At 47.1% G+C, this 27,380-nt stretch overlaps 1 protein-coding gene across 5 annotated transcripts; it reads right to left on the reverse strand.

Annotated features, from left to right (window-relative positions):
- Nucleotides 1-636: 636 nt before the first annotated feature.
- On the reverse strand, nucleotides 637-26,565 carry UBN1 (ubinuclein 1). Of its 5 annotated transcripts, XM_069809630.1 has the most exons (18): nucleotides 26,466-26,565; nucleotides 25,432-25,858; nucleotides 23,501-23,587; nucleotides 22,445-22,540; nucleotides 22,024-22,158; nucleotides 21,243-21,346; nucleotides 20,069-20,507; nucleotides 17,245-17,315; nucleotides 15,842-15,971; nucleotides 15,498-15,616; nucleotides 14,889-15,017; nucleotides 13,822-13,965; nucleotides 10,722-10,772; nucleotides 9,264-9,306; nucleotides 7,705-8,931; nucleotides 6,057-6,309; nucleotides 5,646-5,735; nucleotides 637-3,056 (listed from the first exon to the last, which is right to left on the reverse strand). In XM_069809630.1, exons 2-18 carry the CDS (start codon nucleotides 25,669-25,671, stop codon nucleotides 3,004-3,006), a joined length of 3,411 nt encoding a protein of 1,136 aa, XP_069665731.1. In that variant the 5' UTR covers nucleotides 25,672-25,858; nucleotides 26,466-26,565; the 3' UTR covers nucleotides 637-3,003. The 5 variants fall into 5 exon arrangements, with proteins under 5 accessions (XP_069665731.1, XP_069665734.1, XP_069665732.1 ...); XM_069809633.1 differs by lacking the exon at nucleotides 13,822-13,965; XM_069809631.1 differs by lacking the exon at nucleotides 10,722-10,772.
- Between the last annotated feature and the right edge of the window lie 815 nt (nucleotides 26,566-27,380).

Here is a 27,380-nt window from a genome sequence, read left to right on the forward strand (position 1 = left end):
TTTCTTTATTAATTATGGCAGTCTCTTAATCTTTGGCTTTACAAGAAGATGCCATTTCAGAGTCAAAGTTAAAAAAATAAGACTGTTCACTTTAGCTGTTGACTCTTTTCCAAGAGGGAAATTGCTGGAGCAGCGTTAGAGCTGGGACTAATTAGCAGCATTAGATGGGAGTGAACTGCACTAACAAATGGGACTGCAGCACTTTCATTTCCCTTTTCCCAAATTTTGGCTAATACCTGAACCCCAATAAACTGTTGTCAACAAAAGCAGCCATAAGCATTCACTGCATATCCACCCTGGCTTTGGGGATTAACACCATTATTTTACCTTTGTGAATGAAAGGATCACACAAGATCATACCGTTGCTCCAGGGTCCAAATGCCACATGTTCTTTCCCACAGATGTCAACTTCAAGCATCAGCAGGAGCATATTGAATGAGAATATGCAATTCTTCCACCACAATGGCTAGAAACAGAGCTGTAATTTACTTAGCACACAAGAGATTTTAGTTAAAACAGTAAATAATTCTTTGCTCACTCAAGAAACAGATGATCAAGAGATGATCATCCAAGCTGAAACACAAATTCTTGAAAACAAAGTCATGAAACTAGAGGTAAGGAGATGGAAAAAAAGCATTTTGGAAAGTTTGAAACAATTTATTCAGTTGTTCTGTACAAGATTAACAGTTTTCATACCACCCCCACCATCTTCAGCAAGACAGCCCCAACACACACAAAAAAAATATCATAGTAAACCGCAGCTCTTACACCCGAAAGGAACTGCCATACTAAGTAAGTGCCATGGGAGCCTTGCCTCCCCACACCGTCACGAAAGCGTTGCAAGTTGCCTCGTCAAGGCAGAGATGCCAGACTCCTGGCTCCCCATCAGCTGTCGGGTCTCTGCGTGGTTCTGCCTTGCTGCGACTCTGCTCCATACCATTCACTCATTCATTATAGCATGTAAAGAAAAAATATCCCACAGAATTTCCACCAAATAAACATTTCCCTGAGGCAAGAGGCTTCGCTAAATTCCTAGAAAGAGGGCATTCTGCTCTGGCCACGCACACAGGTGCCTCCCAGCAGAAGCATTCAAGTGAAAGCAAAGAGAGGGAGTAGAACCAGTACCTCGAGTCACTCGCTGAGAGTCCCTATCCTGCCAGGTGTTTGAACGCTCTTTCAGCTACCATGGGAAGTTGAAGGTGCAAAGTACCTCTCAGGATTAGGCCTTCAACGGGAACCATGCGACGTCCACTGCTCAGAGTCCATCAATAACTGCTGTGCTTAGTTTTAATAACACAAGTTCTGTCTTTGGCTCTTTTGCTACAACCTAGGTATTTTCTGTAAACAAATTTTGAATCTGAGCTGCATTTTTTTTTTTTTTAAATACAAACAATGCACTGATCTTGGGAAATTATGTATCAGCTCAAATTGAAAACAGTCCATCTTGGATCTTACCAAAAATGGGGAAAACTAAAGCAGATATTTGCTGGTATACTCAGTGTCAGCATCCTTCCCCAAAGCTCAAGAAGGAAGGCTGCAAGCTTTTGCTTGAAATACCAGTAAAGTCTATGTGGATCAGCGCTACTACTGCACGATTCAGATGTGGCTGTGGGGGCCTGAGAAAAGGCAGACTGGGGAATAGCAGAAAATCAAAACCCATAAACCTCAGTCGGAACCACAGCCTGCCCTTAACTATGCACAGATTGAAAGGGTGTGCTGAGGAGAAGTATTTATGTCTAAGAGTTAAAAAATTAAAAAGAAAAGACACACCCCAATTCTAGATGGTCCCCATTTCCGCAGCTGTGACAAGCACATGATCCTAGTGCAGAAATCATCAAGGAGAGCAATATTATTCTCTGGAATTCATTTGACTAGTAGTGACCTTGGTTAATCTAGATCATTCCCTCTGCCCACCAAAGAGATCATAACTGACGACCCTAGGAAAGAATGGCTTTAGGGGAGGGTCTGGAACCCGCTTGCACAAACTCAGATAAGAACTGGTGCTCTTGCTGGATTTGGTACTGTGTTCGCAGTCACCAAGACACCACTGAAGTCCAGACAGTGCAGCTTTTTTTTGATGTGCAACCATAAAAAGCTCTATTAAATAAAACAGAATACATTTTAAATACAGAATGATTAAAAAAGGGTTGAGGAGCACACAAAATAGGGCTGAAATGTGTGTCACTAGTCCATTCTTGCTCCACCATAAAAGGCACTGGAATTATGTCTTCCTATACATGTGACATGCTGAGAAGTGTCCCATTCAATCCAATGCATTCGATGGTAATAAGGATAAAACTGAGCAGGAAAAAAGCATCCCTTTGGAGGAAAAAAAAAAATCCAAAACCCAAAAGAAGTAGAATTCTCAAAGTCAATGACTGCATCTAAAATGTCTCTCTAAAGAGTCTTCCTTCTCCTCCAGAGGGGAACATCAGGTGGTTCGTTAGATTCACCACACAGGAAATGTTAAGTCCTCCAATTAACTGTAGCAGTTATATAGTACAATTGAAAAGTTAGTCAAACATCTTCAGAAAGCACTGGCAGTGCTAGAATTATCCAAGTAAATCCAAAGCAGAAGAAAGAAGCACCTTTCATACCCTCCACTGGGAGACCAAGGAGGTACCTGGACTTGAAGGTACTTGGCAGATATAGACAGAGGTGGGTGGGAATCCACTGCAAGAAAGCCAATCCACCCAAGTCTCCCTGCAAGTTCTAGCTCCTGCCAGTGCCAGGGAATGCGTGAAGGGCAGCAGCAATAAAACAGTGCTACAAAATGCTTCTCTCATTAGGGCATGGCTCAAGGTGGCCCTCTGTGTGGGGCTTAGCTCCAAAAACCTCTGAGCAAACGCACCAATGAGTTCCTCATTGCGGTTCAGTCTCTCCAGTTGTTGTGAGGAAAAAAGGGAAAAAAAAAGAAAAAAAGACACAGCCGGTATCCAAAGTTCATGACCTGTTCATCTTGGTTTTATCCTATGTGTGCTCTAGCTCCCCTCCTTGCAGACGTCACAACTTGCGCTGCTGTGCATTGGACCCTTTGCCGTGAAGCTGAGAAGCATCTGAAAGAAAGTAAAACCAAGTGGGAAGGGGGTTTGGCACCAGCTCCACAGAGCTGCGTGCAGCTGAGGCAGCCAGATCTCTCTGCACAGAAAGACATACTTCTCCCTTCCAGCACCAAGGAACTGGGGGTAAGAAGAGGATGTGCTTGGAGATATCTCACAACTGAGAGCAGCCCTGCCTCTCCACCTGAGTAAGAGACATGGGAAGCACTGAGGGTCTCCTCTGGCCTCCCAGCAAAAGCACCATGGCATAGATTCAGATTGCTAGTTGACTAGCTAGCCTATGCTCTTCTTTAAAAGCCACCCTACCATGTCTCCCCATCTAGGAAACTAGAAATACATGGTACTGGCTGCCTTGTATCTAAAGGTGGTTTGAAATAATACTGTTAGTACACCTTTGCCATTGTAATGAAGGCTTTAGGTGCCAACTGATGGCAACAGGAATCATAGGAATCTAGCCACTGAAGTAACAGAAAGGAACAGACCTGGAGGGAAAAGAGAAAATGCACTGAAGAGAGAAAAAGGAAGGAAGTTTAAGGAAGCAGAAGTTTTCCAGGAGCAATTAAAACTACCATCAGACAATGATGAACAAATGGGTGTACTCAGATGTGCGGTTAAGCAGCAGTGGCACTGAGCAGCGTAGCAACAGCTTCTTCCCCAGGACAAGGACAGTTCTTTCCATGCAAGAGCTCAGTCCCAGCACGTTGCATTTCTAAAGTGAGCAGTCAGAACCATTGCCACAGCACCAGCACGCAGGCACTTCCACCAGCAAATGTAGCAGTGACAACACACAAGCAAGCACTGGATGCTCCTTGCTCAAACGCTTTTTGATGAATGCTGATATAAGCACTTTCATTTAAGACATCAATGTTTCCTTGCATTTGTAGCAACCTCCCAACAGACCAGAACCCTCGCAGCTTTCAGACAGAGCAATGCAGCTGTGGCCATCTGCTTATACAGCCAACCAGAGCTTATGCCACAAAATAAATTAATATTTAAGTGATGACCATAATCTTAAAATGTATCTACTGTGTTCTTCTACAAAGCACCACAACAGATAATACTCCCAGAGATGATAGCACTAGGCTCAATCTCCAATCTCTGTGTGAAAACACCAAGTGAGAAAGCAGGTCCCTGCTGAAGCTGTCTCAATGGTCAGTTTTTCCTCACTTATTCCTAGTCACCTTTTGTCTAATCACAGCTTCTGGCACTATGTCCTGCTTAAGAGCAGCAGTTCATCAAAAAATTCTTTTGTTATAAGCCCTATAAGCAATAGTGAAGTAACCACTCTAAATTCTCTCAAATAAGAGGACAGAGAACTCCTCCTCGGTGACACAGAATACACTTCACATCCACATTCAAACTGAATTCAGTTATCTCACTCTCCACTAACTGTGAATTTACAAACAGGAAGGAACGGTCTGTCACACCAGTGATCACTGCTAGTACCTTCTTCTTCTGCTCCACCACATTGCAGAGACGTAACAACCTGCCTCAGAAAAACTTCAGCAAAAGAAGCAAAGACAACAAATTCTTTGAATTTTCACTAGTGCACAGCACTCTTCTTTCTTCAGCAAACAAGGCCTCTGCTCAGCAGTCAAGGGCATTTTACCCCATGACCGCTACAGGAGGCCACATGAACTCCAGCAGGTTATCCACACATCTAATGGCCTCAGTGCCACAGTATTAGGCCAGCACATCCACTCCTAAATCAGGCCAATATTGCTCAATAAGACAATCACAACAGGAGCAGGGACTAAGACAGTGGCACTGAACTGAAGTGCTAAAGAACACTTGTTCAAGAAAGCAGAAATAGCAATTACCAATGGGATAAGCAACTCCCTGAAGCACATAAGCCCGTTCTGCCGGCCCTGCATTTCAACTTTCTGAATGCTGCATGGATCCCCCTTACTTCTCTCCTTCCTCCACAGTGCTACATATTTACACATGCTCACAGCCCACCAGGCAGGACTCGATTTAAGAGCAGAGAAGGTGTTCTTCAGAAATCTCTTGGTTTATGCATTGCTTTGCAGGAATCAAACTGGGGCAGGAACAGGCTTAACTGCAAAATCATCACATTGTCAACACCAAGTAAAGCAGTCTCCATTTACACCACAAACTTGTCGCGAAGGAGATGTAAGCAATTAGCTCAGCGCACAGATGCGAGACATTCTGGTCTGACACATTTTATACAGGTCACCAGTAACAAAACTCCACAGAGCCAGAATCTTCATTCCTGGGCAGTCCTAGCAGACTGTGTATAAACATGCATAGCTTTAATCCTGGCAGGATAATTCTTCACCACGATGCAAGCAGCGAAGCTGAGTACCTCCAGGAACCAACACTTGCTATAAGCACTGAGGGCTCATCGTTCCAGAAACGCACAAATTTGCCCTGGCTAACTAAACAGTAAAGGACACAGAGGGCTACGCCTCGCTTTGTACCTCAGGGAGGCCGCAGGTTTTAGCAACAAGCATGCCGGTCGGACAATGTGGACAACCACTTTGCTTTCACCCCTAGAGGAAGTATCTGCTGAGATACAGGATGACTCACGACGCAGAAAACAAACACGACCGTCTGACAAGTTACCTGGCAAACTTTGCGGTAAATGAGTGGACAGGGCAGAATGTGGGAGTGGCGCTGCATGGTGGGGGCTGGAGTGCAAGCCAGCTAGAAGACCTAGAGAGAAAAACAAAGAAAGGAGAGGGGAAAAAAAAAAGAACAAATACACATCGAAGACAGAAATGAGCAGAGGAGCTGCAGCAGTTAGCCTATAGCTCAGCTTCCAGCTATTGGGAATTCTGGGCTAGCTATAGGGATGTGCCCAAGATTCTCCAAATGCAACTGCTGGAGATACAGATGCATGAACTACAGCATGAAGCAACAGCAAGAGAGATGGGTTGGTCTGCAATGGGTTAACACAGCAGAGCATTGGTGTTCTTGTTATTTGACAGCACAGGCACAAGTAACACACACATGTGTGACCAGCAGGATACTCACTGTGGCCAAGGCCATGGTGGAAAGTTCCTGGAGCAGGTCCTGTAACTATTGCATCCTTTGATACTCCTGCTTTTGGGGAGGAGTCTGAACTGAAGGAGATGACATGAAGAGGGAAGGAATGAATAGGAGAGATAATACCTAACGGGGTGGAGCTCAGGGCAGCTGGCAGCTTTGGATTGCTGGACTTGTAGGATGGAGCCAGTACACTTAAGGAGGAAGAACTCGTTAGCAGCACAGCTCCACTAGTTCCTTTCTGAAAAGCAACAGAAAAGGTCAGTCAGCAGTGGGAAAACCAAGGCATGGCACCATTCATACTTAAAGAAGAACTGCAAAACATGGAGCAATCAAGAATTGCTCCTTGCAAGAAGCACCCTTCCAGCCAGGGCCCAAGAGCTGCCAACTCTTGAGGCCACCTGGAGGTGCCCAGGACACTGGCAACCCTGCTGCTGGATGCTATGGTCTTCTAAATGTGACTGTACTGGATTTCACTGTTTCTCTCTTACTCTGAAACTGTGCCTCCATTAGGCAGAGGAAAAGCTTACACATTGCCTGCGAGTTCCAGGGAGGATGCTTCCTACTCACTTTTGGCAGCATATCACTGCTGACAACTCAAAGCATCAAGGTTTGGTGTACCCCTGCACCCAAGAATGTTATCCGAGACCTCTCCCATAGAGAGACACACCACCGGGTAATGCTTTTCAGCTCTCTATCTCAGTAGCAGACAAGGTACACGGGTTGAGCAGTATGTGGTTTTCAGGTACATTTAAATATAATCATTTAATTGCCCAGCTCTTTCCACATGCCACAAAAGAAAGCAGGTATGAGCAGCCAACAACAAATTAATAAAACAGCATTAAGAATTATTATTTTTTTGCTATAGATGAAAATTAAGGCCCTCATACCATTAAATACAAGGGCTGAATAACACAAGTCTGTATAGGTTACCCAGAAGTCCTTCATGAGACATTATATCCCAATGAACTGTCAGACTCTGAATTCCACGGTGTGCCACTGAGGTCGATTCCAAACATCACTTCAGTAGCTTATGGGAGTAACTGGGGAGCAACAGAAAGTGGACAGAGATAACCACCAAAGCAAGCTGGGCAGGCATTTTGAGTTTATAGCCCAGTATCATAGGTTATTTATTCTATAGGTCAGTCGTGAAAAAAGTGGCAATAATACTAAAATTACTTGTGATAATTTAAGGAAGGCCAAGTTTGCAGACCTAATTAACAACAAATTGATGATTATAATTTTAATTTATGCCATGATTTTTAGCTCTCATGATAACATGCCTTACTGCACTTCCTCCTGACCCAAATGGGAGCACTACTGTCCCTGTAACTCAAAAAGTCAGGGCAGGAACATTACACAGCCTATGCAAAAACTGCAGCCTGGAAGGTACCACAGTATTTAGCTTAGCTGTTACTTTAAGCTGAAAATGAAAGTTTGAATTCTGGAGCGCAAGCCCAGGGCAAAGGCTAGGACTTCCCAGCATAAGCAACCAAGGCCCAGACAGTCATTCAAGAATTTCAGGAAATTCTTTTGAAGTCATCACTTTACGGCAGGTCTGAACAAGTTAGGAGATGGCCTGACACAACGCCATGCGTTCTCCTGGCTTTAGGCTGGGATGGCACACCCTGCTTACCGGCACAGAGGTAGAAGATGCGGTGCTGCTAACAACAGCTGGCTTTAGAGAGGAGGTCAGCAATTTGGCCACCCCTTGAGTGCCCCCACTAGAATCTCCATTTGAACCTCCAGGAGGTGCCACCAGAGTCAGCTTCTGCGAAACAGGCGTCTTCTTCACTGAGGAGCTTGAGGATGGGCGGCTGGACGCCTGGCCCGAGGAAGGGGTCTGCACGCTGGGCAGCAAGCTCCCAGAGGAGCAGCCCTGGTTTGCAGAAGCTCCAGATGAGGAGCTGCTGGAAGAAGCCCCATGCTTGGAGAGGGTACCAGAAACAAAGGGTGATTTGTAAGATTGTCCTGAAGAGCTAGAGCCACTTGAGTGCTTTCCTGTGTAGCTGAGAGATGATGAGGATGAGCCTGGGCTCTTGTGGGAGCTGCTGGAGTTTTGGGTGCTGCCTGATGATGCAGAGGAATGGAAGCTCTGAGCTTTGGTTGATGACTTGACCTGCTGGAGGAGGGACCGTTGGGGCAGTGGGGAGGAGGACTTGGGATTCTGCAGTTTGACAAATGGAGCTGGGGAGGTGAAAGTTTTCTGTAGCTGGCTGCCTGAGTGAAAGACCTTCACCTGAGAACCTGGCACTGGGGTGGAGGTCTGAGGCCCATGGCTTGGCCGGACCAGGCTGTGGTGTTTCTGTTTAGTCTGGTGTGCATCAGGAAGGATTTTGCTGGGGGAGGCTTGGCAGGAGAGCTCTTTGTAATTAGAGTTCTCTGTCTTTTTGTCTTGAGAAGACTGGCCCAATGCCAGGGCCTGCTCAGCCAAGAAATTTAGAGGAGACTGAAGGGAACCAGAGGATGATGTAGGGGAAGGGTTGGACTTTGGAAATGTCCTCTTCTCCTCTGAGGATGCAAGAGTTGGGGTCTTCTCTGATGGAGCTTTTGGAGCTCCAGGAAGAGTAAAGTCAGGGCTCCCTCCCGCTCTGCTGTTCAGCACAGCCAGTTCCTTAGAGACTGCTTCAAGGGAGGAAGTGGGATTATGAATTAAGTCCTCATCCAAGGAGTCATCCATGAAGGTAGCAGGAGTGCCAGTGCTGCTGGCTGCTTGGGCTGTCCCAAGGGACAAGAGTTCTCTGGTTTGGGCACTGATGCCCAGAGCTCCGCCCTGGGGCTCTGAAGACAAAGCTAAGGTGCTGCTTGAGTGCATCGAAGGAACAGAAACGGACATCTTTTTATCAGGCTTGCAGGAAGATTCCTGGAACAAAATCACAAAAGAACACAGAGTCAGAATGGAGGCAGGGTTTACTGCTGAAAAAGGAAGGGAAAGTTCCCGATTTGCAGATAAAAGGCAGAATAAGCACCTTCTGTGCCTGCTGCTCCCCTACCTCCCTCCCAACTGCTGCTGCCATCAATTTTAGCTGCTGTTGTAGTGTTTTTTTCAAGCCCAATACAGGCTAGAGCCATTTCACAGTACAACTTCCTCGTAACCTAATGTATAGATACAAGGCTCAAATATAGGATTTAAGATGGCAGTCACTTGACTCTTGGTATATGTCAACCACGAGAACCAGAAAACAAAGAACTCACCTTCACTTTCACCTTAGTAGGAGCTATAACTTTCTTCTTCGCCCTGTTTTGAGGGAGACAAAAGAAACATGGCTCACTGAATGACTGCAGGGAAGCATCCAATTAGGGAGCACACTTGGGCCCTGTTAATGATGATCCACTGAGTCTTTTGCAAAGAACCGAGGGAACAGAGGCAGCATCTCAGGTTGCTAGGATTCAAAACAGCATGACATTTGGTTGCTGCTCTAGGAAGCTCCAACTCCCACACAGGGGAATGAATTAGGGAGCGGAGCAGAGTCTTGAAATGGTAGCAGAGCAGTGAAAGCACTCAACAGACAAATCCTGCACTGGCTGCAGGGCTAGGAGATACTACAGGAACCCACTGCTGACCTTACTATAGCAATACCCAGAGAGAAACTGATACAAAGACTGTTTTGGAGAAAAGTTACACATTTCTTTTAGGTTCCCAGAAGAAGTCAAGGATGCAAAAGCATCTGCCAAATTCACAGAAAATAGACCATTTGGTCTGGCCAGATGCAATCTCTGGTACAAGACATCCCTGAACTGCTGGAACAGTATGGCTGAGGGAAGGATGACTCTACACTCTATTTCATACTCTTTCTCACACTTCCCTTCACTCATCCAGTGCCAAGAACAGGACCGTCTGTCAAATGGACATCAGCCTAAGTCTGTATCTGTCCTGGTTTCAGCTGGGATAGAGTTAACTGTCTTCCTAGTAGCTGGTACAGTGCTATGTTTTGAGTTCAGTATGCAAAGAATGTTGATAACACTGATGTTTTCAGTTGTTGCTAAGTAGTGTTTAGACTTAAGTCAAGGATTTTTCAGCTTCTCATGCCCAGCCAGCGAGAAAGCTGGAAGGGCACAAGAAGTTGGCACAGGACTTAGTTGCTGGCTGGGGTTAAACCACGACAGTATCATCATCTGTTATAGACTGCCAGCAAGATCCATGAGACCCTTTGGCATTAAATCACCTGCCCAACTGGATTCCGATGGCTCTCTTGATTTGCCACCCACAAGCCTGTTGCACCCATCTTCACTAGCTTGAGCTCATTGTACCCCTCCTTTAACCAGGCAACAAGAAAGAGGGAATCCAGAATCCAGTAAGGACCAACTGAACAGGTAGCAATAATCACAGTGCTGGCATCACACTCCATTTTACTTTGATCTGCCTCCCAGGGACTAGCACAGAGGCCTGACTCCAGTCTGTTGAACAAGGCCAGGAGGCAACCTGGCTTCAAAGTTCTTATCTTTGAGCTTACTGCAAGGCTAAAGCACCTCAGGAAGGCTGTTGTTGGGAGATGTCACACACAAACAACTACTGTCCCTAGTCCTCCCCAAATGAAGCAGCGCCAAACTATCTGATGGGAGCCAAGCTCAGGTGCTCCTGCATGATCCACCCAGGCCCCAGGGAACGGAGTTCACCAGTTATCACTCCAAGGAATGCTGCGCGATACTCACAGGACTGATGTGAGGTGTCCGTGTACACGCCTGCTCTCCTTAAACAGTGTCCTAAGAAGGGAAGAGAGCAATGAGAAGTGATATCCAGCAAGACCCAGTAGAGCAGCTGGGATCACTGGAGACAGAGCTGCACAGTACAGCAGGGGACTTAGTGAAATTAAAACCACAGAGAGCAAACAAATATTCATCCCTTTTCCAGGAAAATCCTCCTGAACTCCCCCACACAATTCCCTCTCTGGGGAGCTATGCTTGTAGGCGCTGGAAAGGCCATTAAGGCAGTTGTTGGACAATAACTAAGGAAAAAGCTCTACCAGCTTAAAAAGCTGACAGCCAGCTGGAGTAGGCAGTACAATCATTCAAGCTGGTGTTACTGCCGCCACAGATCATCCAAGAGCTGGCAGATCATACAAGAGCTCTTCACCAACTTCAAGGGAGAAAGGTTATCTTCCCCAGCCTCAACTACAGCAATATGGTTGAGAAGCCTTCACACGCTGCATGTCTCTGCTGCCTTCGCATCCCCAGCAAACAGCTGAGATGACTTCTTAAATCAGCACAACCGTTTCGGTAACAATTGACTAACTACAACCCATAAACAGCGCTTCATCCAAACCCCTTTACTACTGAGGCTAAGTGAACCAGAATCTCACACAAACACTATTTCACCTAAAACACCTGCCACTCAGCTGCCTTCTTAGATGTCAGGGTGAGAAGCTTATAAGTACACCTTCAGTACCGGCATATGGAATATGCTTCCTGTCTGCTATTAACAGCTTGACAAAGACTTGTTATCCTTTTTCTTTTCAAAAGCAAGCTTATTTTAACCTTATATTCTGTTAATCGCCTTTTAGTGCTAATTGAGAAAACAGTATCATAGCAGGGCCTCTCTGAACTCATACACAAAGTTGCTACTCTGTCCATCTTCAAGTTCCTCTTAAAGATGATCTTCTGTGATCATGACAGCGAATCAAGCTGACATGTCCATAAAATTGTTTACAATTCTCCTATTATTGCCAATCCCTCCCCTTCTGTGTGGCTGTCAGTCTACACTCTGTCTTTAAACAGCAAAGTCATAGAATCATAGAATACCTCAAGTTGGAAAGGACCCATAAAGATCATGAACTCCAACTCCATCAGGTCCCAGCAGGAGAAACCACTGCCCTTGAGCCATTGGAAAGGAACCAGGAAGACTGCTTTTATTCAGTCATTCTGTAGTTAACCTCACTGGAAGGCCCTCCTACACTGTGTCTTAGCTGAACATCTGTATGCCTAAGAACAGTTTCACCTACAAACTAGGGGCAAAAGATTTTAATTTCCTTTTATTCAAAGAAAAGAGTTTTTAAAACTTGGCAAGCTAACACCCTCAAGCTGGTAACATCTTCATTAACTAAGTAGGAATCTGCGCCCACCTCCTAATGCCATCATTCAGCTCCCATACACTGCAACACACTACAATCATGCACATTGCTGTGCTTCATGTGCACATGCAACTGCAATAAATGGCCGTGGACTTTTCCAAATGGATCTGCAATGTGCTAGTCATACTTACTGCTCTCAAGAACTGGTACCTACTTCTTCCTTTATCCTCCATGAAACTCAAAAAGCAAATTCAGCAGAGAAGACAGTGCTGCCCAGCTCTTTAAATGCAGAGATAGAGATTCCAGCAGTAAGACTGTACAGTTGTCCTTTCTTTAAAACTATTGAGCAAAACAAAGCAGGCCAGAAGCTGATGACAGTCCCAGTAGAATGACTTTCTGCAATTTGTATGGTTCTCTGCAATTGCCAGGTCAGTGGCATGGATGATGGAGGGCATGAAAGAGCAGGAAACAGCAGTGAAGACACCAGATAGGGTAAAGAAAACCACACCAAATTCCTACTTACTCTGCTGACTCTCCGATGTGTCTAGTGCAAGTCCATAAGCCCCTAAAACTTTCTGCTTTGCTTTCTTTTGGGAATACTCTAGGGAAGACTTCCCAAAGTGTCTGAAAAATGTATCGTTTGTGAGGCAGATTACAAAGTGATCCTTTGTAATACAGATTCAAGAAACCACAGGCCAGTCAGCCTCACCTCAGTCCCAGTTCTACCTTGTAACTTGTCACTGCCAGTGGCATCCATCTGAGGTCAATACAGGGGACAAGACTACTCAACATTTTCATTTACAACCTGGATGACAGCACAGACTGCATTCTCAATAAGTTTGAGGGTGACGTGAAAACAGAGGGAGCAGGGGGATAGTATGTTGGAGGGCGGGGCTGCCACTCATAGGGATCTTGACAGGCTGGAGAGAGAGGCCAACACAAACCTTGTGAAGTTCAACAAAGAAAACACAGTCCTGCAGCTGGGATAGAATAACCCCACACAGCCACACAGGCTGGGCACCAACTGGCTATGTAGCACCCTTGCAGAAAAGGACCTGAGGGTCCTGGTGGACAAGCTGAATATAAGCCACTGCTGCAAGGGTGTACTGCTGACAGCTAACTATATACTGGCAGGTATTAGCAAGAGCACAGGCAGCAGTTCAAGTGCTTACTCCCCTCTGTTTAGCACTTGTGAGGTACATCTGGATACAGCATCCATTTTCAGGGTCCCCACAATGCAAGAGTGATGCCAACAAACTGGAGACAGTCCAGAGCCACTACGATGACTGAGGAGCAGGGACACAACAGACAAGGAGAGGTTGAGGGAACTGGGTTTGCTTAGCCTGGAAACTGAGAAGACCAAGGAGGGATCTAACAGCAGTCTTCCACTACCTAAAGAGTGGAGGGGGCAGGGAGCCATGAAGAAGATGGAGCCAGATCTTTCTCAGAGGTGCACAGTATAAAGCAAAAAGAGGGAATATTCAGTTCAGTGCAGCAAGGGGAATTCTGACTGGAAAAAAGGAGAAAAGATTTAATGAAGAGTGATTAAGTACCAGAACAGGGGAGCCAGAGAGATGCTGTGGTAATGTCCATCCTTGGAGATGTCCAAAACTCCACAGGACAAGGCCCTGAGCACTCCGATCTAACTTTGAAGCTAGCCATTCTTTGAGCAGGGTTAGGACTAATGACCTTCCGAGGTCCCTTAGGACAAGGAATCCCTACAGTACAACTCGATTCTTGCTCACCTGGCCTGCATCCAGCCTTTTGGCCAAAGGGGCTTCACCTCTCCATCTAGGAAGGTCTTCACATAATCCTCTAGGGACTGAGCCTTATTCTTGTCAAGGTCATAACCATCCAACTTAATCTTCACCAAGTGGCAAAGCAGCTCCCTGAAGAACAGGAAGATTTCAAATACAGTTACGCGAATTAACTTTCCCCAGTTGGAGGTCATTCTGTTTATCCAGGGCTGGATAAATACGCCAAGACACGCCTGGCTCTGTGTAGCACCTCGCTAATAAAACCGACCCTGCACTGCCTCCACAGGAAAGAGGAAGGGAAAGGCACGTTCCTCGCTCTGCGTGTGCACGCGCATCAATGCGCCAGGGGAGAAAAGCCTTGTTACCCCTTCCCATTTCAATCTCCTGAAACAGCAGAGGTAGTAAACCAGCGCCAGAATTACAGGCGTCATTAACAACCACAGAACTGAACCCCTCTGCAGACCTTCGTGCTGAGAGGCAATGAGAAGGCAGGAAGTGAAGCTTGCTTTGTTCTAAATGAATCAGCCATCTACGGAGCAGCACCCCAATTTGGTACAGAATAAGATCAAGAAGACAGCGTGATTGAGTCTCATTTTATCTTTCGTCACTCTCCCCTTCACCCAGCACTCTGTTCTTTGTCAGACACCTGGGTGCCGGGGGCGCCCATCCCCAATTAGCTTTAAGTGCTTTCACAACCAGCATCTGGTCTTGTTGAGAGTCTAGTCTGCAGGATTTCAGCAATTCAGCCAAGTTCCTTCTTTTCCCAAAGATCTGTCCCTCTCTTTTGGCCTCAGCACAGAGGCTTCTTAGCACTTCTCTCAGAGCCGGCCGGTGCCTGAAATCAGCTTAATTTTGCAACGCATATAAGGGTGAGATTTAATAAATGCAACAGTGGCTCCATAAACACCACAGTCTGCCACAAACCTCCAAGCTGACTGTTACTACAGATGTTCAGCGCTGCTCTGAAAACAAGATACAAATACCAAAATGCTTCACTTCCAACTGCACAGAATAAGAGAAGCCACGGGTTCACTTAGTATCTAAATTACGCAAACCTGATTTCATCATTCCATTGAAATTTCTTTCGCGGTCCCATGACACGCTTCCCTCCCTTTTCTTCATCCTCATCATCATCAGAACAAACTCGATCTCGCTGCTCTTTGTCCTTTTCCTCTTCCAGCATCCTAAAACGGAGACAGAGATAACGTGAAAGTCATTGTCCTGGAGATTCAAGAACAGGATTAAGTATCTCTGAACAACACTGTTCAGAGGTTTCAATAGTCAGTGATAACACACGCATGAGAAGAGGGCCTTAGGGTGCAAGCTGAGCAAAGTGCTCAAGGTTAAGAAAGCTCCCAGTATTGTGTGATAGAGACCACGGGACTAATCCAGCCTTACTGTTCTGAGACTGCCACGTTCCTAAAGACATGGCCGCACAGAAGTGAAACACCAGCCAAGTTCTGGTCCCATTGATGCTGCTGTAGTTGGCATTGCCATAGGTAGCACAAAGAACGCACGCAGCTTAATTAGGCCAATTGATGCCCGTCAGCAATTTTTAACTACAGAACAAAAATAGGTGGCAAACTTCATGAAAGCAGCCTACAGCTCACAGGGAGCCTGCTGAGAAGAGCTACAGATGCATAACAAGCAAACAAGGAGCTTACTTGGCAAACTTGGCCTGAGTATGGGCTTGGCATTCCTCCTGGTACTTGGCCATCTGCTCTGGCATGGCCCTTCCAATGGCTTCCTTTAGCTTCTGTAGAGGTTCCTTCAAGCGGCCACCCTAGAGCAGTCACAGAACAGAATGAAGTTCCGCGTGGTGTGTTCCAGCCAAGACACCCAAATCTGGCAGGTCGAGACCTGGCCAGTTCTGAATCCACACCACCAGATGTGCTGCCTGAACCATGCTCAGTGGAGGACAGCACCACGTTAGGCAGACAACAACCGTGCTCTGGAGATCAGGGGTAACATGCACACGAGGCAGGGCTGTGCTGCCAAATTCACTCACCTGCTCGTAGAGATAAAGCTTACGGGCACGCTTGACCAGAGTGTCCTTACTGCATGGGAAGAAAGCAGCCAGGTGGGCGTACACCCCTGACCGGATCTGGCTGTTCAGCTCCCGAGTCTGCAGCTCTATGCTGAAGAACAAGACAAACACAGCACTGACCAGGGACCTGGCAGGGGTTCTCTAAGCAACATAAATGCAACTCTTATGCAACTTGGGGAGCTGGAGGCAGGGAGAGAGGGACAAAGTACAAGCCAAACTACATGACGGTTCTTTAGATTTTAGAATCAACACACTCAAGCCCTCTATCCCAAACTATGCCTTTTAATCTAGTTTCAGAGTATCTGGAAAAAGAACAAAAGGATGTCAGCGGCCTCATTTATTCTGCAGTTCTTCCTGGCAGCTGAAGTGCAAGAGCATTACGCAATGAAATGAGAGGTACACACTGCTTATGTAAGATACTCTGGCAGTCTAACTCAGGATAATATAGAATCAAGCTTTATCTCTTGGGCTTGAGACGGTTTTGGCAAACACTGACATCTACACAGTTATACATAACTTAGGAGACTAGCTTTTTAAGCCACCTCTCAGTGTCAATAATAAGTGTAAAAACCCCTAACTGATTCTACAGCAAAGTCATACAAATCTATCTAAATCTCTTCTGAATGTGGTTAAAGTCACCAGTTTGACAACAGATTAGGACTACTTGTGCAGTCAGCACTGGAATGCTGAAAGGTGGTAATCACCACTTGAAACGAGAGGGAAACAGACTCCCAAACTTCCCTTCAGCAATTCCCCTCAAGTGCCTTGATAAATCTTAATGAAATTAAAGTCTCTATGTAAGTATTATTACACTGCTATGATTACAAAGCTGTGTGCATTCATCAGCCTTCTCCAGGCACTTGAAGAACAATGAAGCCATTATCAACAGCTGCGTGAAGCAACACTGGCATTCTATAATTGGGAACTCAGAAAACACAGAGCAGTAATGGAGTTCCTCCCGTTTGCACAGAAAGCCAGTTGAACACAGCAGCCTTATCCCAGTTACAAAATATTCCATATAGCATATAACTTAAATTGCAAAGAACATGCCTGACATCTCTGACAGGGAGAGATGTACTGTTTTTGTATCAAGCTACAATCACAGGTCAAGTGACCAAATATAAGCACACAGATATCAAGCATCATCTTGACAACAGGAGGCCTGGATACTCCCCTCCAACATTCTCCTACCTCATTTATACATCATATTTCAACTGAAAGCCATTTCTAGGAGACTTTCATGTTATCCTAGGCATGTTCTGTGTGGAGGACCTGTATAAGGACACCCCCACAACTCCTGCTACACTTGCTCCTGAATTTATCAAAAATGCTCTTTCCCACTCTTCTCTCCTGGCAGCACTTACTCCAGTATGATATTGTTGATATCCTGAGTGAAGAATCTCTGTTTGCCTTCTCCCTCTGCAGCTCTGGCAGCCTGGAAATTAGCAAATAGCACAAGTCATCATCAGTTCACAGATATAGACAGGCACAAGCAATCAAGTGTATTTTAAACTACTTCAGAAATACTGTAAAACAAGGCACAGTTTTATACCACCAAACTCTGCACCTGCTACCTGCTGTCGATGGACTAAAAGCTGCCACAATCAAGAGACAGAAGAGATTGTGTCCTCTCCTCTTACGCCTCCTCAGTTCAAGTCCAACCCTGCCAACTGAACTGGTAAGACCATGTCCTGCCCACAGATCTTTTCATTCTGGATTCTCCTGTCCAGATGCACTAGAGTCGAGCGCATTGGAGTTACTACGCTGGAGTGAAGATTCCTCCATTTAATGGGGCAAAGGAGATGGCTTGGTGGCAGTTAGTTTCTTTGGCATACTTCCCATTGGGAGAAGGGACAGTTCTAGGGCATGGTTTTAACTTCACATTAGAGCTGTTAGATTGAGTAATATGAGCATAGAGCTTATCCCTGGAACAGGAAAGATCATCCTAGTCACATTTAGTGAGGGTCAGGGACACTTATCATCAGGCTTTCTAGACCAATTTGGACGCTAAGCCAAGAAACCAACAGAAAGAGTAGCAGCCACAGGGGTATGTTATTTCCAATCAACACCATGGAAACTAAAAAAAAAAAAAAATCCTGTTCAGGAAGCTTCCTGAGCTATGACTGCAGCACACACAGCACTGCCCAAAAATCACACCCATGAAAAATATGTCCAGCACGAAAATAATTCCAAGAGTTGAATGAGATAGTAGAAAATTGCCAAGAGCTTTCAATCTCTTCTGAGTGGGGATATAAACAAAACCGAGATTCACCACAAGGCACCACATCCAAGGTACTGATTCCTTGTATGGGAAAGGAGACCAGAAGAGAAAGGCATGATTTTGAAATCCCCTGATTTAACACTCCAAGGTTGAGGCTAGTAAACAATTAATTTATGCCCAGAAGGTGTACATTCCTCTCTGTCAGCAGCAAGTCATAGACAGCTGATGATATCAAAGGAGAAGGCTCAATGCTGAAGAGAATCCTCAACAGGAAAATTCTTTTAGGAAGGAGGGGGTTAAAGTCAAATCAGTTCAAGTAGAAGAGGAAATGCCTGGAGGCTCCATTTAACTCAGGAGATGCTCCCAACCTGCTTGATGGAAGAGACCTGGCTCTCAGACAGAGGTATGGCACCTCTTCTTTCCAACCTGTAACAGAGTTCATGTCCCAAAATCCTAACTGACCCAGAGGCTTCAAATCGTTAAATCTTGTATTTCTCCTCCTTGGTTTCTTTTCTTAACATACACAGTTCAGCAACAAGAGACACAGCAGCAGGAAAATCTAAGCAGGAAAATCTGTGGGTAGTCTGTTATTACACTATCTTGCAGCAACATAACAATTAACTTGATATCATGGGAGCCTCTGTAATATTCTCCTTTAACTCAGATACAGTTCAGAAACAGCTGTTTCAGTGTTTTCTGTTAACAGCCTGAGTAGCAAATAGAAATATCCATGAACAGCCCATTCTTTTTATCAGCTGTGGCAATACTTTCTTCAATTCCTCCTTCTCTTCCATCTGCTCACCACCACTACACACACTTCAAATTTCTTAGCAGAACAGTTATCTTTAACAGAAGCTTATATTTAGCAACAGGAGTTATTAAGTAAGACATACTTAAGTAACATGTGCTCTAAATTGATGTGCCCCAGAAGGCAGAACACACACCACCACGGAGGTCTAAGAGCACTGTTTACAACTTGAAATTAATGTTTAAAAACAACACTAGTAACAGGAACAAAACATCTCAGCACTCATTGACAGGCAGATGGTGACAGCCCTCACACCAGAGAAGTCCCACAGCAAGTCTGAAAGCACACTTCTTTGACATGCCAGGAGAGGGATCCCTGACCAGCACCCAATGCTTCCCTGCTTCTCCAGAACAGCACTTCCCAAAGCACATCACAACATTTTAGAGAAGATGGGCGAGTCCTACAAGAGTCCAGCAGCAGGAAGAGCTACTGGTGAAAAGATGTGGGATCACCCTTCTAGAAATTAATATATTCCACTTCTTAAATGGTCCCCCAACACTGAGATGTTAAAGATGGGTGAAGAACCCAAACTGCCAGTGATGCAGCTCCAGTGTGGGAGATACCAAATTGTACCCATGCTTCAGTGAAGCCATCTGACTGCGTATGACACGGGAAATGGTTCTAATAAATCCTCAAGCCCCACCTACAGGGCTTTTCGTGCCTTCTCACACTGTAGAACAGGTAATGCTTTCCAGCTGCACCCACTTATTTTACATACAGAACACTGCATGCTACTTCATAGGCTCTGTCCTGACCATCACAGCACATTAAAACTATTACGGTGGAATTTATCCTCCAGCCTCATTAGTTCACATTTTAAGTTCATTCACGTTAAATTGACTTTGGAAATTACCTCTTGCATCAGGTCCATACTTTGCCAAGAGAGGTAAAGAAGCCAAACTGACAGGTGTGATACTGAGTGGTACATTCAATAGATAACAAGGGCAAGGACTTTGACACTACCTGACATCCATGTGTTCAAGAAAGGGACTTGGCCATAAGAGAAAACTGAGTGATACAAAAGCATGATCCCACGTGGCACTGCAAAACTCCCCCACCAGAGCGTGCTCTCTCTCTGGGTGAAGATACAGAAACCCTGCAGAGCTGTCCCCCTTCCAGCAACCACACAACCCTACTGCCCCTCAAAGAACTGCCATACCTGAGCCAGTTCTTTGATGCGTTTCTCCAAAGGGGCTGGCAGGCCTTCTGGGAGGGATGGCGGTTGCTTGAAATCCTGCTCCAAGCCCATCCCAATAGGATCGCTCCCATCCTCCACATCAGGAAAGGGGCTCCCTTCTGGGGATTCACTGAGGAGCCGCTCCAGGTCTAGGTCAGTTAACGAGTCCATAGCCGTCGCGGCCTGAAGCAGGTCGTTATCACTGGCATGGCCAAAGAGTGAGAGCAAAGGGTCAGGCATCGCCTCCACCTCCCTTGGGGCTGGAGGTTCTGCCAGCGAAGGAGTCTCCACTTTCTGCTCTTCATCTTTTTTCTTCTGAGCATCCTTCTCCTTCTGAAACTTCTTCAGCATCTCCTTGACACTAAGAGCGCCAGAATATTTCTTCTTCTTCTTCTCCTTACTTGCATTTAATGCTGTAAAGCTGTAAACAAAGTACAGAGGAGGGAAGGGAACTGAATACAAGATGAAGGGGAAGAGACGAGGATACCTTCATCCCAGTTCACTTCAGCCATATGCTCCAAACCCCTGGAAAGGCTTAGCCCCTTAACCAATTACACCAGAAAAATATTCTGTGGCCTCTTAAGGTCTTGCTGCTTGTTCAGCCTGGAGAAGAGAAGTACAAGTCCTTCCTCACTGCAGAGAGATGATGGAGCTTAAACCATCTCCACTAAGTTATGCTCTTATTTAGCTACACGCATTATTCCAGCAAGGAAGATTGGGAAATGCACAAACAACTACTGCAGAGGAACTGAAGCAAGAGAGAGTTAGCATGACAGCAGCTTGATGCTTTTTGCCTACTAAAGCCAGGACAGCAAATACCTTTTCCTTCTGTTCAGGCTCTCCAGTATCTGCTCCCACCATTAGCGCCTAAACAGAGCTCCAAGAAACACCAACACTGCAGCTAGCTCTGACCCTCTTTGCTGGGACACTCTTGCTGTGGAGCTCTGCTCCTTCCCTGATTGTCAGCTGCCTTTTTTCTCCCACTTTGGAAGCAACGGGGGTTCACCTCCTGGTGTTTATGCAGCATGCACTCAAGCCACCCCCCACTGCAACAGGTACTACTGCAGCATAACAAATGCCACCTGTAACCCTGAAGCAAGCTGTCAAGCAGCAAGCATTCCCTCCTCCGCCTCTTCCTCCTCCTCCTCCTCCTTACCCAGCTTTTGGAAACTTGGACTTTTTGGATTTCTTCTCCTTGTCATAAGAATCATCTTTCTTCTTCTTCTTCATTTTTTCACCTCCATCTTTCAACTTCCGCTTCTGGAGAGGGTTAAAACCAAGTCAAAATCAAAGCAACTCCTGCTCAAGGAATTGGACCTGATCCCCCAGAGCCACTTCGGGCCCTCTCCCAAGAATGTGAGAACAGCTCCTTCCCCACCGGACACATTAACCCAAACCCCAGACATCTATCACCATGGTTCTGGTACACACTGTCTTCAACACTTCACAGCACACCTAGCTTTTGCACCAGAGACAATCCCATCAATAAAGGTGAAGGGATGCCAGGTGCTCCTGCTGTTTCCCCTCATAGCCACCTCACTTCAGCATTGTGAAAAGCAGGTTGTTGCCAACAGATGCTGACACCAAAGAGGAGCACCAGCTTCCCAGCAGAGTCTCCAGCATGCCTCAGATGAGAAAGAAAAGAACCCTCACACATATCTTGGCATCCTCATAATACTAAGCGACTTTTCAGAGTGACAAGGGGTTGCTGTCACCTCTACTCTAGGAACCAGGCAACCCCACCAGAGTCTCATCCGTGGCAGACATGTTTCATTTTACTATCAAATATGCAGACAGAATGGAATTTCAAGTGCTCATCCCTATTCTCTTCACATCAATTCACAAATCTCACTCTACTTGGAATGTCAACACACTTCCATCCAGCAAACCCTCCAAACTCTAACAGAAGAAGTAATTCAGAAAGCTGGCTTGCTGACCTTGGGACACTTCTTCTTTTTCTCTTTAACATAGTCATCTTCAGATTCAGACGCTTGCCGAAACTGCAGTGTTCCTGAGTTGATGTAAAACCCTCCATACTTTGTAGTAAGAGAAGCCGGAACAAGCTCATCATACTGGAAATAACAGAGAACAATCTATTGGCACTGTAAGCTTTGTTACTTTACTCTGTAGCTGAGCTGCTTGGAGAATGGCATGGGATTTGGCTCCCCCAAGAACAGACAGGGCTATGGACATGCCTGCTAACCAGCATTCTCCTGCCACATGGTTGCCCCAGGATCTCTCGTTCCCCAGCCCTGGCACACTCCTGGCTTGCACCCAGTTTGGGTTCTCCCCAGGTGCCAGCTCAGACCCCCCCAGGCAGCTGCCTTTAACCACCCTCACACCTGCCCCAGTACTCACTGCTTCAGAATTATCAATGAAGGAGTCAGATTCGTCGTATCCATACCCCATATCAATCAAGTCCTGAATACGGTCCTTTCTACGTCTCTTGCCACCCTAAACAATAAGAGATTGACAACGTCTTCATCTTTCTTTTCCAGTTACCGCAGGGATAGCCCTGATACAGGACACTGACATTGGCTCCAGTGCAGAAAAGTGAATGAGACCTTTTTTGCTCCTAGCAGCAGCAGAACCCAACCAGCATTAACTCCCACCATACTGTAATCTCAGGATATGGTAAATGCAGTTTTAGGCCTTGTCATGTGGAACCAAAAATGGTGCAGCCAAATGAAACAAAACGCTGACCTGCCAGACAGGCTGACTTTGTGCCAGCAGACTTTACGTTGAATTGGGTCTGCACCCCTTCAACATTTCTGCCCGTCCAGAAATGGATTGTTCTTCCATAACTGCTATACAATCGGTACAAACTCAGTAGTACATGCATCAAACATACCCACAGTGCATTAGGGTGACCCATAGGCCAAATTTGTATCACAAGACAATACAGCAACTTGCTATCCAAATGTGCCAGTTATAAAACATACTGTAGTTTTATTGCCATCTATGGAAGTAAAGTGAGAGGAATAACAGAAAGGAAATGGGTAATACAGATCAGTGTCTCTTGTACTACCCAGCGCAGTACCATCCTAAGGGCAGCAGACTCACCAGCATACCGTAATTAGAGACTTAATAGATTACATCATGCCACAGCTACAAGGCCTAGAAATTAATTTTTGCTTAAGAAAATTAAATTTTATAAGTTATTTGCCACTACAAGTGAGAACATCATTCACTTTAATCAGACTGTCATCTGATTTAAGAATGTATCTGAACCATTTTCATGGACCACAGCCCTGAGACAGGAAAGGAACATAGAAAACAGCACCTTCCAGCCAAGATAAAGGACTGCACGAGAACAGGAACATAAGAGCCAACGACCATTAAATATTACTGGTTGAGACCTGAACAGCATTACTCATTCTAAGGCATAAAATAATAGAAAGAAGAAAAACATACATATTTTTCTTCAAACTTCCTAGCAAGAGCCTCCACTTTATGCCTTTCCTTTTCATCATCGTTAAAGGGATCAGCAGGGTCTTTCTTCTGTAGAAATAAAAGAGACAAAAACATCAGAATAGGTCCTGTCATACTGCCACCAAAAGCCCATGCATTAAACCCATCACGGCTAGCACATCCAGGCAAAAGCTCAGACAAATCAACCATTAGTATTCAGTACAGTACTGTTTCACATCTTCATGAATGACATGGACAGTAGGACTGAGTGCACCCTCAGCAAGTTTGCCGACAACACCAAGCCACGTGGTGCAGTTGACATGCCTGAGGGACGAGATGCCATCCAGAAGGACCTGGACAAGCTCAAGAAGTGGGCCCATATGAACCTCATGAGGTTCAACAAGGCCAAGCGCAAGGTCCTGCACCCGGATCGGGAGAACCCGCAGCGTACCAATACAGGCTGGGGGATGAAGGAATTGAGAGCAGCCCTGCAGAGAAGGACTTGGGGGTACTGGTGGATGAAAAGCTGGACATGACCCGGCAATGTGCACTCGCAGCCCAGAAAGCCAACCGCATTCTGGGCTGCATCAAAAGCAGCGTGGCCAGAAGGTTGAGGGAGGGGAGCTTGCCCCTCTACTCTGCTCTGGTGACACCCCCCCAGAGTACTGCATTCAGCTCTGGCACCCTTAACATAAGAAAGATAAGGACCTGCTCAAGTGGGTCCACAGGAGGGTCACAAAGATCATCAGAGAGCTGAAGCACCTCTCCTATGAAGACAGGCTGAGAGAGTTGGGGTTGTTCAGGCTGGAGAAGAGAAGGTTCTGGGGAGACCTTATTGCGGCCTTTCAATACTTCAAGAGGGCTTATAAGAAAGATGGGGACAGACGTCTTAGCAAGGCCTGTTGCAATAGAACAAGGGGTAATGGTTTTAAACTAAAAGAGGGTAGATTCAGACTAGATATAAGGACAAAATTTTCTACACGGAGGGTGGTGAAACACTGGCACAGGTTGCCCAGAGAGGTGGTCAATGCCCCATCCCTGGAAATATTCAAGGTCAGGTTGGATTGGGCTCTGAGCAACCTGAATCTAGTTGAAAATGTCCCCGCTCATTGCAGGGAAGTTTGACTAGACAACCTTTAAAGGTCCCTTCCAACCCAAACCAGCCTATGATTCTGAGGGTTTCTTCAAGTTTTGGGTGCTCTCTCAGCTAGTTCCGTACCTGTCTCTGCTTCTCCTGACTCGCAAAAAAAACAACCAAAGAAGCACGAAGCATCAACTGACTGCTAAACAGTTCTGAAGAGCAACAGTAAAAATTAGCAGAATCCGATCAACTTTCTTTTCATAGAAAAACACCCATAAGACAAAGATCAGATGCTACAGAAGTTTGCACGCCATTGTGTCCTGAGAAACGGCTTTCAACAGGCAAACAGAATTGTCAGGCAACGCCTCAAAGCACCACGTCCACCACACAGGAAGAGATGCCAGCCACTAAGGTGGAAATGTTCATGTTTAGTAGGGCAGGGTCCCAAAAAAGATACAGCCACCTATCGTAGAAGCATCTCTCCTTTTGATGCTCTTTGGAAAAGAGCTCCTCATAGCTCCTAGCAAGCCATGTACCAAAAATCACTTTAGATCAAGCAATTCCAAACAACACAAGCATTACCTCCCACACTCTGCCACCAACACATCACCTTTCCGACGTGAGATTCCAGCCAAGGCAAGGGACTGCAACAGTGTGGCCTGATGACAAGAACCCCTGCCTGGAAGCCAGTTCTTCTGCCTGCAGGATGCCTAACTGCTCTCCTTCCACCTCTCAGCACCTCACAGCTAACACACAACCAACTCTCAAAACACCACTAAAACAGCAATACCGAAAAAGCCTTTGAAATCTCCAGATACAACACAGGTTCCCCACAGGCCATGAGGACACTTACCTTGTCTCCTGAAGAACCACCTTTTACCTTCCCACGACAACTCTTCAGAAGATCTGGGTAAAAAAATTCTGGACAACGTTTGTGATCCGGCTCAAAGAGAGTAAGTGTGATGCGAACGGCTGTTGCAGCCGGTTCAGAGTCCTGGGGCTGCTCTCCATCATCCTTCCGAGACCTTTTCAAGAAGCTGCTGCTCAGTGGACCGTGAAGAGTGGTGAACGAAACCCTGTGGGGCTCTGTCATGGCTATGGCCAAGTCTTACCAGTCCTCACGGCATAGTTCCCATTGCATTAGAAAAGGTCTGCCCCAGCTGCACAGATACAGATTTCACTGTCTGGTTAAGGATAACTTGGGACGTTGGCAGTGGAACAAGTCATTTAATTCCAAAGTTTTCTCAGGAAATGACAAATGCCCATGCTGCTAGCCCTTGCTGCAATCATTAAAGAGAAAGAAAGGAAGAAAGGAAGAAGTCAGTCTTCGAACCAGAATTCCCTCCGACGTTGACAGCCCCCCACGCTGTCACTTCTGTCCATCCCCAGCTCTCCATCTCCACACCGCACCACTCCATTTCGAAAGGCTGAAGGAAATACAGCTCTCGAGGAAACCAAACGACCCCACCAGACTTGCTGGGACACGGCCCGGCAGCCCCGGGCAGAAAGGCCGGCCTGGGGCTGCACCGCCCCGGGCCAGAGCTCCGCTCCGGCCGGCAGCTCTCCCGCTGCGCAGAGGCCCGGACACCCCCGGCCCTGGAGAGCCACCCCGTCCCCGGGCACTTGCGGGGGGCTGAGTGCAGCCCAGCCGCTGGCTGTGCCACCGGAGGGGCCGCTGAGGGGGAACGGGCCGCGGAGCTGAGGGGTAACCCGGGCCCCGGTACTGAGGAGAGACCGAGGCCGGCCGCGCTGAGGGGGAGCGGGCCGCGGGGCTGAGGGGAACCGGGGCCCTGGTGCTGAGGGAGGCGCGCGGGACGCCGCCGGCCGGCGGAGGCGGCGGCGGGGCCGGGCGGGGGAAGAGGAAGGGACGGGCCGCCCCGCACTCACCGCCGCCGCGGGACGCGGCCGCTGCCGACTGACTCCCGGGCCGACTCCGAGCCCCGCTCCTACGTCACGTGCGGGGGGCGCTGCCCTCGCGCTGAAGCCGCGCGGCCGGCGCCCAATCGACGCCGCCGCCGCAGTCACGCCTCGGAGGAACGGCGCCCTGACGGCCGGCCTACCCACGTGATGAGGGCAGACCTATCCTCGCTGCCGGAGCCGCCCCGTCCCGGCTGCCCCTCGCGCGGCGGCGGGAAGGAGGGGCAAGATGGCGGCTGCGAAGCGGCGACCCGAGCCGCGCCTCGGGAGAGCGGCTGAGGCTCTGCCGGCGCTAAGGGGGCGGCCGTGACCCGGAGGAGCGCGCCGCAGCGGCCGCTGGGGCTCCGTGCCCGGCGCCGCGGTCCCTTGGGGCGCTGTGGGGAGGACCCGGGAGGGGTGTGGGGGCCGTGGGCCGGCACCGGAGGTTGAGGGGTGGCAGCGGCGGCTGTTTCGGGGCTCTCAGAGCAGCTGTCCGCGGCCCCGTCGCTTACAGAGCAGTGCTCGGTGGAGCCTGGTAGAAATAAATGATGTGGCACACTCCTGCCTCCGGGAAGCTGCGTTCATCCTGCCCCTCTTGGGCCCAGGAGTGTTTAAACAAGCTGAGATGTATTTGGTAGAATTAAGTATAACTTAAGGAACGTAGGTGAGGATAAGGGGCAACAGAATAGGAAAGTAGTGGAAGTTGTGAGGAAGGCTGTAAGCACTGGGACCCCCGGAGCCGTGCACTGGAGGACCATGACTGGGGGGATGATAAACTCCCAGCTGACCCTGACCCCTTGTTTGGGACTAGCTGCTCCAGCTGGATGCACATACAGCTGCGGGGCCTGATGGGATCCATCCCAGGGTACCAACAGAGCTGGCCAATGTCATCACAGGACTTCTCTG

Source organism: Haliaeetus albicilla, chromosome 22, assembly GCF_947461875.1.
Source record: "Haliaeetus albicilla chromosome 22, bHalAlb1.1, whole genome shotgun sequence".
NCBI classification, from domain to species: domain Eukaryota; kingdom Metazoa; phylum Chordata; class Aves; order Accipitriformes; family Accipitridae; genus Haliaeetus; species Haliaeetus albicilla.